Source organism: Choloepus didactylus, chromosome 9 (assembly GCF_015220235.1).
Source record: "Choloepus didactylus isolate mChoDid1 chromosome 9, mChoDid1.pri, whole genome shotgun sequence".
Classification (NCBI taxonomy): domain Eukaryota; kingdom Metazoa; phylum Chordata; class Mammalia; order Pilosa; family Megalonychidae; genus Choloepus; species Choloepus didactylus.
Window position 1 is genome coordinate 133,474,646 of NC_051315.1, and position 10,311 is coordinate 133,484,956.

General features: G+C 48.8%; 1 protein-coding gene across 1 annotated transcript; it reads left to right on the forward strand.

Annotated features, from left to right (window-relative positions):
- Positions 1-1,466: 1,466 nt before the first annotated feature.
- On the forward strand, positions 1,467-2,417 carry LOC119544629 (olfactory receptor 12-like). The gene has a single exon (XM_037850093.1). It carries the CDS (start codon positions 1,467-1,469, stop codon positions 2,415-2,417), a length of 951 nt encoding a protein of 316 aa, XP_037706021.1.
- The last annotated feature ends 7,894 nt before the right edge of the window (positions 2,418-10,311 follow it).

Genomic DNA, 10,311 nt, shown 5'->3' on the forward strand with positions numbered 1-10,311 from the left:
CCCACTCACTGCCCCCTCCGCACCTGCAGCCCAGCAGCCTCCCGTCCAGGCAGGGCCCAGCGTCCAGGGGGACTTGAATGAGACTCATGGCTCCGAGAGCCCCATTCCCTGTGCTCAGAGGCTGAGGGAAGGTCTCCTGGGGAGGAAAGTGGGCTGATCCTTTCTTTCCTCTGCACCCACTTCTGTTCGAATATCTGGGTTCTCAACGATGAACTTAAAGGCAGCATCATCTGAGAGAATGCGGTTGGAGGAGACAGAGGACATCCCCTGCAACCTGCAAACCTGAATCCTTCCACTCACTGGGAGCTCATCCTCCCAGGCAGCCCCTCCATGTCGGAGCTCAGTCACTAGTGGGTCTTTGTTATGCCCTGAGGTCTGGCTCCCTTTCACCCTGACCCTTTGCCCATCCCATGTTTGACGGGGTTTTCATTCCCTTCCCTTTCCTACTTGATTCCATCAATCACCTGGGATCCAGCACACTTTACAATGCCCAGACCCCCTCACGGGCCTCAGGTGTGGTCTCTGCTGTGACAAGACCCAGGAGGAGAAAAAGTTCAGTGGAGCCCAGATGGGACCAGGGAGAAGAGAGACTCTGATTACCAGTAGATAAGGTGGGACCTGCCTAAAGCCCCCAGGGTGAGAGGGGAAACCAGGAAACCGTGGGAACCAGCTGATGGGTGGAAGAGAGGAGGATGTTCCATCCACCTTGTGTCCCACAGCTCCCTCTCCTGCTTCTGCTAAGACCAGAGGAGCCAGACCCTTACACATGATCTTTCCAACTGTGGGAAATTGGGGGAAACACCCCCAAGTCTACAAGGAGGCTAGGAGCTTGCTGATGGAGTGCACCACACTCAGCCATGAGTCACAGATACTGAGATGGAGCTAGAGCCCTGCAAGAGAGGCAGACAGAGAGCTGCATGTTAGCCTGGTGAGGACAGGTTCTCCTCTTTGGCAGCCCGGCTTCATGGCATAATTAACACATGGCACGATGCTGGTGGAGAGAAGGCCTCCATCCACATCACCTTAGTTAATGAACTAGGAGCATGGTGTGGACTGTGCACAATCAAATATTGTGCAAGCAGAGTACAGACCTGAGGGAGGGGCCTCAGTTGCAGGGAAGGGAGAACATTTAGGGCAGAAGAAAGAGGGAGGAGAATTAAAGCCTTCCTTACACCATAAGCTCCACTCTGCATGGCGTCCCTGCATCTTCAGAGCAACATCTCAGACTCCACTGGAGTGAGGGCCCAATGTATATGTATGATTTAATTAATCACAAAACATGATCCCTTTTAGGCCATTCTGAGCTCATGTGGAAGCAGAACAGATGCTCTTGTCCCTCCTGGTCAGTGAGAAGCATGGCCCTGAAGTCTCCTGTGCTCCAGGACAACAAGGACACTCAACTGTGACCTCATCTCTCCTGCTGCCCCCCACCTCCTCCCTGCCCCCCTGTGCCCAGGCTCAGGGCCATGCCACCCCACAGAAATGGAAACATCTCAGGGGTTTCCTGGCAGGCGTTTGTGCTGGTGGGGTTTGCGGGTGGCCCTGAGACCCAGGCCCTGCTCTTTGCTGTGTTCCTGGCCCTGTACGTGGTCACCATCCTGGGGAACCTCACCATGATCGTGGTCATCACCCTGGATGCCCACCTCCACTCCCCCATGTACTTCTTCCTCAAGAGCCTGTCCTTCCTGGACCTGTGCTACTCGTCCGTCATCACTCCCAATGCCCTCGCCAACTTCTTCTCCTCCACAAAGCTCATGACCTTCGCAGGCTGTGCCACCCAGTTCTTCTTCTTCTCCCTGCTGGTCACCACAGAAGGCTTCCTGCTGGCCGTCATGGCCTATGACCGCTTCATGGCCATCTGCAGCCCCCTGCGCTACCCCATCACCATGCACCCCATGGCCTGCACCCGCCTGGTGCTGGGCTCCTACTGTGGAGGCTGCCTCAACTCCATCGTGCAGACCAGCCTCACATTCCACCTCCCGTTCTGCAGCTCCCACCACATCAACCACTTCTTCTGCGATGTGCCCCCTCTGCTCCAGCTTGCCTGCACTGACACATCCCTCAACCAGCTGGTCATGTTTGGATTCTCTGGGCTTATCATTGTGGGCACCACACTCGTGGTCCTGGTGTCCTATGGCTACATCACCGTGACCATCCTGAGGATGCGTTCTGTGGCTGGGCTACAGAAGGTCTTCTCCACCTGTGGCTCCCACATGACAGCGGTATCTCTCTTTTATGGGACTGTCTTTGTCATGTACGCCCAGCCAGGAGCTGTGGAGTCCATGGAGCAGGGCAAGGTGGTGTCCGTCTTCTACACCCTGGTCATCCCGATGCTGAACCCCCTCATCTACAGCCTGAGGAACAAGGATGTGAAGGACGCCCTGCGGAGGCTGGGACAGAAGCACATGGCCACGTGATGGAAGGTGTCCAGGGAGAGACGGTGTCCCGAGGTTAGGAGGGAGGCTCAGCAGACACAGGGTGTGCTTTCAGGAGTCCATCCATTCATTGCACCCCCTTGACAGCATTAGGGACGGGAATTTACATGAGATGCACAGTGATAAGTGGTATCCTTTCCACCAGAAAGTGAACGATCCTTTTTGGAATGATGATGACTCAAATACTGGACGTGTGAGCAAACACTGGGCAGAGCGATAAGCAGAATGTGACCCAGGTGTGGGAAGCACTTTCCCCACCTGCCAGGTTCGCTGTGTTGAACACACGTGCTCTGCGGCCTTCTTACTTTCCATTCGTAGGAACCTAATGTGACAGTGTTGTCAGGAACTGTCCCTGGCATCCTGTAAGGGCCTTCAGAAGCACAGTCCTCTTCTCACCATAGTGCTCAGTGGGGAGTTGGCTAAGATGCCGCTTCTGCCTCAGTGCCCCACATTTGCTTCTTCCCCACCCTTTCTTTCTGTAAGTGACCCTAAAGCCCTTCCACAGGCCCACAGAGGAAGCATGCTCTCCTGCTTCATATGTTTGTCCTGAGGCTTGTCTTGGGATTCTCCCTAAATGCCAGCTGGCTCTGGAACCCCAGACACAGGTAATGGGTGCCTGGTATTCAACGTTCAGCTGAACCTTTAACCCAGCTGGCAGGAGATGGCATCCCAGCTACTCACAACCACAACAAATCCTGCTTTGCCACCACAGGCCTCTCAGAACAGGGACTGAGTTCTACGTACCTGCAGGAGAGAGTAGATGGAGAAGATGGATGAGAGTCAGGTGAGTTCTCCTGGCACAAGACACAGCTCCGAGGGGCCTCAGGCTTCCCACATTCCATGGTGTTTCTTGTTGATTTCCCTCTGCCTGATGAGGTTGAGCTTCATTTCAAAAACTTATTAACCTTCTAGAAGTTCTATTTTGGTGTTTCTATTCCCCCCCCCCTCTTTTTTTAGCTATGTTGGTAGTTTCCTTACTGATTCATGTTTTTCTAAAATATATTCTAGATATAAGTACTTTTTAAATTATATAATTATTAAATATGTTCTTCCAATTTGTGGAAGTGACTGGACAATCCTATAATTGGAAGGAAAAGTGCAGAAAGATGCATGGAGTCTCCATGCTGTGTGATTAATATGAAAATTTATGAGCTTAAGAAAAATGTATCTATCTTTCTAGTCCAGAACCCACTTCTAGATCTATACCTCAGAGGAAAAAAGGTTATTCATTGCTGTATTGACAATCATTGTAAAAAGCAGCATTTAGAAAACGACCAAAATGTCTTCGTTCTCTATCGAATTGCACCCCCTCCTCTCCCCTCAATCCAGTATCTCATGAAGTCCTGACTGCCAGTTTTGTGATTGGGACCTTATTTGGAAAAAGGGTCACTGCAGACGGAGGAAATTAAGATGAGGTCATACTCAGATAAGGGTGTCCCTTAATGTAATATGGCTTCTGTCCTAATAAGAAGGGGAACATACACGTAGACAGACAGACAGACATGGCCACGGGACAATGGATGCATTGACTGAAGCTGTAGCTGCGAGAAGGAAAGGCCCAGGATGCAGAACCACCAGGAGCTGGAGGAGCCAGCTCGGATTCTCCCCTACAGGATCGAGTGGGAGCTCAGCCCTGCAGACACTGATTCCAGACTTCTAGTCTCCAGATGCATAAGAATAAATGTCTCTTTCTTGAATCTGCCTAATTTGTGGCATTTTGCGATGACAACTCTAGAAAAAGACAATCCTGCAACAGCAGAATGCCCCCGACGAATGGAGATCTATTCACAGCATGTTAAAACAATTGAAAAATATGATTTAGAATATGGAAAGATCAGGAAATGAATGTAGAGTGGAAAAAGGAAGCTGCATAGTACAGTCAGTGTCTAATGTCTAATGTTCAGTGTCAAATTACACACACACATCACAATATGACGCCTCATTTGTGGGCACAGACACATCCAGGGAAACCACTCTCAGAGCACAGCCCTGCTCCTGGGGGATCAGAAGGAAGGGCAGGAGATGGGCACAAGGGAACAAAGAGAACAAGGGCCCTCACCTGTGTGTGATGCTCTATTTTGTATTATTATTAGAAATAAAGAATCCTGTGTCTCTCCCACATGGGGAAACAGGTGAAGTTAGGTATGGGGATGGGTCTGGCTGGGAAGTGAGAGTGTCCCAGCCCTTCTCCTGTCCTGAGCCCTGACCCTTTCCATCAACAATCCACCCACAGGTGAGGCCACCTGCTCTCCACCATGGGGGCTGGTTCCCATTTGAGACGTCTCCTGGGCCTGGCCAGGACCTGGCACAGCCCCTCCTAAAGGTCACTGATGGGTCTAATCATCGAGACCCTCCTGCAGAAACGGCGGCTGGAAAAGGGAGGGGGGAACTCAGAGGAGGGACACTGGTCTGAGGCATTTCCCACACTCCTTCCATCCCAGAAACCATTGTTCTTATAAAGAAAAAGCTCGTGTGTTAACCTCACTCACACCTGACGCACAGAGGCGCTCGCTTCAGGACACCGCGATGCGGGACCCGCCATCCCGTCACCTGGGCTCCTCCTGGGGTTTGCTCTTAAGCAGGACACCCTGGCAGGCTTGGGCCAGAGCTTGGGGATCAAGGGCCACTCTGCTGTGAGTGGCTTTTCCTGATGGTCCAAGTTAATTTTTCTCTGGACACTGGCCGGATTTAGAACATAAATGGCAGGACACCCTGCAGGGCTTTCCCAAGCAGACCCTGTAACAATCCAGCATGCTGATGGCCAAGGCACCTGTCTGCTCAACCCCTGCTCTGCACAGCCTCCCTCCACCCCCAGCACCCCAGGCTCCTTCCCTACAGGGAGCTTCTCAGAGACCAGGTCAGGAGCTCCCACCACTGCCTCTTGCTCAGTCTTGGAGGGGCTGGTCCTCAGGGCGAGGCTCAAAGCCCAAGCCCAGAGCCTCTGGCCATGTGGTGCCCTCTGGGGCCGTCCTGCCCCTCCCTGGACCCTCAAGGCAGCTCCTCCTGTGACAGCTCCTCTGTGGAGCCCGGACACTCCCCTCCACAGCTCCCCGGGCACAGGCTGTCACACGTCCCTGTGTGCACCTGCATTCAGCACCTGGAGTCCTCCAGGTTCTTCTAGAACATCCCACCTTTAACTGACATTTCACCAATGCACATCCCCCCACCCAGCCTCTGGATCTGTGTCTATTTCCCTCTCTAGGAGATAAATGCACAGAAATTGGAAATGATCCTTATTTAGAAATAATTATTTATTGTAAAATGGACAAATAGAAAGTGTACATTTCATGCATAACTTTAAATAAATAAAGTTTAATTTAATAACAATTTCTGGTTTACTGAAAAATTGAGCATGAAGTACAGAGTTCCCATATTCACCTTCCTTCATCCACCCTTGGGCACATTGTCACCTGTTGGTGACATCTCACATCAGTGAAGTACGTATGTTACAAATGATGAAGCAGTATTTACACACTGTCATTAACCAAAATCCACAGATCTCCTAAGGGCTCCCTCATGTTGTAAAGTTCTATGAGTTGAACAATGTATAACGTCAGGAGTGCACCAGTAAAGATCTTACAGAATAGTTACCTGCCCTAAAAATAGCTGCACTCCTCCTGCCCTAAAATAGCTGCCCTGCACCTGTTCACCCCTCCCCACTCTCTGAATACCTGGCAACTGTCAGATCCCAGAAAAAGTCTAACATATAGAAGGAATTTTGGACCCAGGGGTCCTGCAGCTTATCTCATAGAAACCAGATGTGCCATAAAGTACGGGTTGAAGGCTGTTTAGAAACCCCAGTCTTGGTGGCGCCTCAACCCCCAAAATGTGAATAAAGCAAGATCAGATATGTCTATAAGATGAACGACCATAAGCATGCAGAAAAGGCCTGCTCCCTCCAAATAGATAATGCAGCTGCGCTTCAAAGACGAGTAGTGTATCAGAACCCTAGCAACCCATCAGCTCAGAATTTGATAAGCCCTCAGCCAATCAAGGCACAGGACACCACTAAGCGGACACCCTTCCCTCCCAATGCAGTTTTTTGATTTAAAAAATGCCGCTCTCAGAAAGAGAGCCGGAGCCATTTTCTTTCTTTTTGCTAGCTTCCACCTGCTTTCTTCCTCTAATAATTCTTAAATTTTCTACTTAAAACTTTGACTCGCTGCATTGTGTGGATTCTTAAATGACTCTGACCTGACGTGGTGCCAAAACCCAGGATGGAGGTTAGACTGAGGCCTGAGTCTCTGACCCTTAGGGGCAATGGGACAGCCTCTCAGTCAACCCCATTTGGAGGACTGCCTGAGGTTTGAGTTTCCTGGCCCCTCGGGGCAACGGGGCAGCCTTCCAGTCGACTCCATTCACTGAACTACACAGTCGTTCAAGTTTCCATGCATTCAGCAGCTTGAGTCCATCAACTCAAACCACCTTGACATGACACCGGCTCACCCTCGTGGCTCTCAAATATCTACAACTAATTCAGCCCTAGGTAAGTGACATCTTTCTGCCCAGATCCTCCCCTTGAGAGTTTTGTTCGGTGTCCCAGGGACACCTCGGCCTGCCCCAGCACGGTGCCTCGGCTCGCTCTAACGTGGCACCCAGCTTCGTAAGCCTAAAAACTCTGAGTGCTCAGTCAAAACTCTCCGATGCTCTGGGAGCATTTTTCCCCATTGCAGCAGTCAAAGTAACTCAGGGGATGCCTTGAGCAAAAGACTGCATGCAATTTCCTGATCCCCAACAACAAACAGGAAGCCTGCTTTGTTGTGACAGATCATACAGATCTGGGTCATTAGTCTCACTTAGGCAACATTTTGAGTGGCCTCTGTAAGACTCCAAAGGAGCAGGGGGACCATGAACCTCTCACAGGTGATCTCTGTAAGCCTCCCATGAGCAAAGTTCCCTAACAAGCAACAAGCCTCTTAAATTTCCTAAATAATCATGGGTAATATCCAGTCACTTTTAAGTGACTCCAAAACTGCATTTCCTCCTAAATCTACTCCCCTCGGATGTTTACTCTGCAGTCTCAATAAACTTCAATTGGAAGGGGAGGTAAAACCAAAAAAAAACGTATTCATTTCTGTAATACAATTTGGCCACAATATCTTTTAGAACAACAAAAATGTTGGCCAGAAAATGGCATTTTCGATTGGCAAATTCTCACTGAACTTGATAATTTTATTTGGCACAACGGCAAATGGTCTGAAGCTCCCTGTTCTCAAGCTTTCTGGACTCTTCAGTCCCGGCCATCTTTGTGCCACTCTGTCACCTCCCACCAAATTCTCCTCCTTCACGAAAAACCTTCCAAGTCTTCTGCTCCCCCCTCTACAGAAATTGCAAAACCCCCTAACCCTGAAAAGCCTTAAAACAACTTCTGCTCCTTTGACCCTGCAGACCATCCTCCTCCTGACTATACTCCCCCTCCCCATTCTTCTCCAACCCCTTCTGCTCCCCTCCCTCCTCAACCTCTTCCTTTCCCAAACCTACCCCCATCCCTAATGCTCCCTCTCTTACCTCAGATGCTCCCCCTCCGAATTCCTCTCCAACCCCCTTGGCTTCCCTTCCCTCTTCTTCTCCTCCCAAACCTACCCCTCCCCCTATTAAGTTCTCTCCTACCTTAGCACCCACCTTTTGTCCACCTCTCCTGGATTCTACCCAAACTTCCTAACCCTTTTCACCTCCTTTCACTCGATCCCATGATCCGGCACCTATAATAAATCCCCCATCAAAGAGTCTGTTTCCCTTAAGAGAGGTGGCAGGATGGGAAAGCATAATGAAAGTTCATATTCCCTTCTCCCTTTCAGACTTAAGCCAAATTGAGAAATAGCTCTGGTTCTTCTCAGCCAATCCAGCCAAATTTACAAAAGAATTCAACTATTTAACCCAATCTTATGAGTTAACTTATCAAGATGTTTATATTGTTATAATTTCCACCACAACTCCCAAAGAAAAAGATCGCATTTGGGCTGCAGCTACAGCCACACCAATAAACTTTTTGCAGAAAACCCCATTTCTCTCCATGGCATGCAGGGATCAAATGCAGTCCCCACAGCAGACCCAATCTGGGACTATCAGGACCAATCCCCAGATAAAAAAAAATGAAACATTTCCTTATTTGCATTGTTGAAGGAATGAGAAGGGCAGGCTTTAAAGCTGTTAACTATGTCAAAATTTCTGAAATTACTGAAGAGGCTAACAAAAACCCTGCCACCTTTCTAAACTGCCTCACGAGGCTATTCTAAAATATACCAACACTGATCCTTCCACAAGGGAAGGAGCGCTTTTTCTCCATACCCATTTTATTACTAATCAGCCATAGATATTTGAAAAAAAAACTTCAAAAAATAGAACAAAGTCCTCAAGCACCCCAGCAGGAACTTATGAAAACAGGCTTTAAAGTATTTAACAATAGACAAGAAGGAAAAGAACAGGTAGAAAAATGAAAAGAAAAGGAAAAAGAAGAAAAACAAAAACAAAAAGAAAAAGAAAGAGAGGAAAGGGAGGGAGTTCGAGAGAAGGTCAGACAGGAAAGAGATGATTCTCATTACTTGCTCCTTGCCAATGCCTTGAGGCAGCCCAGGCTAAACCATGGTAATAAAAATCAAAATTTAGAGAGTGAAAAGTGCCGCCCGCCTGTGCTTTTGTTGTGGTAAAACAGGCCACTGGGCCAAACATTGCACTCAGCAAATGATTCAGCAACCACAAGGCCCACCGCTGGGTCCTTGCCCATGGTGCCACCAAACAGGTCACTGGAAAGCCAACTGTCCCTCGGACTCTTACCAGGGATTTGGGTGGCCATCTCTTCCTGAACAGGTGTCACCAGCTCCAGAACTGGGTGATCTCCTCGGACTAGCTGCAGACGACTGATGGGGACTGGGCTCCAGCACTGCCCTGGTGGTGATCATCACCACCATGGAACCCAGGATAACCTTAAAGGTGGCAGATAAGCCCATTTCTTTTGTTTTAGACATGGGTGCTACATACTCTGCCCTGCCTGAGCACTCGGGGCAGCTCATTCCCTCCTCTATTTCAGTTGTAGGCATTACAGGTCAGTGCTCAATTCCCCTTAAAATGTTACCCCTAGCCTGCAGCATAGAAAACTATAACTTCTCTCACAGCTTCTTACTAATTTCTAGCTGTCCCACACCTTTATTGGGGCGAGATATTCTAACAAAATGTAAAGCAACCATTCAATTAGCAGAAATAAAGTATGCCAATAAATTGCCTCAAACCATCCTGCTTATTCTACCTTAGAGCAAACAGATTTAGCCCAACTTGGTGCCACCCTCAATAAGGGATGGTTCTACATAAATGATAAAGTAGTCTTGCTGCAACAGCATGCATGAAAAATTTTAACTGACCTGCATAACCAGTTCCATATCAGTGCCAAGCCCCTAGCCTCTCTTTTATCTCAAACCTTAAGTCATCCTAACCTTTACTCAGAACTCCAGCACATCACAAAAATATGCACCATCTGTGAGCGTTCCACCCCTCAGGGCAATCTCAAACCAGCCCCTTATCCTTTTCAACAAGCAAGAGGACAGATCCCCAGACAAGACTGGCAAATTGACTTTACTAACCTTCCACTCATTAAAAAGTTTAAATAACTTTTAGTTTCTGTAGATACTTTTTCAGGATGGGTTGAAGCCTTCCCTACCACCTCAGAAAAATCTTCCAAAGTAACCACCATTTTATTACAAAGCATAATTCCCAGATTTGGCCTCCCTATGTCCATACAATCAGACAATGGCCCAGGCTCTATTTCCCAAATTGCAAAACAGGTGTCTCAAGCCCTAGGTGTACATTGGCAACTGCATACCCCATACTGGCCTCAATCATCAGGCAAGGTGGAATGAATGAATAATTAAAATGCACCTGACCA

Bases quoted from the DNA above. Each gene is read 5' to 3' on its own strand.
- LOC119544629 (XM_037850093.1), top strand. From the start codon at position 1,467: ATGCCACCCCACAGAAATGGAAACATCTCAGGGGTTTCCTGGCAGGCG.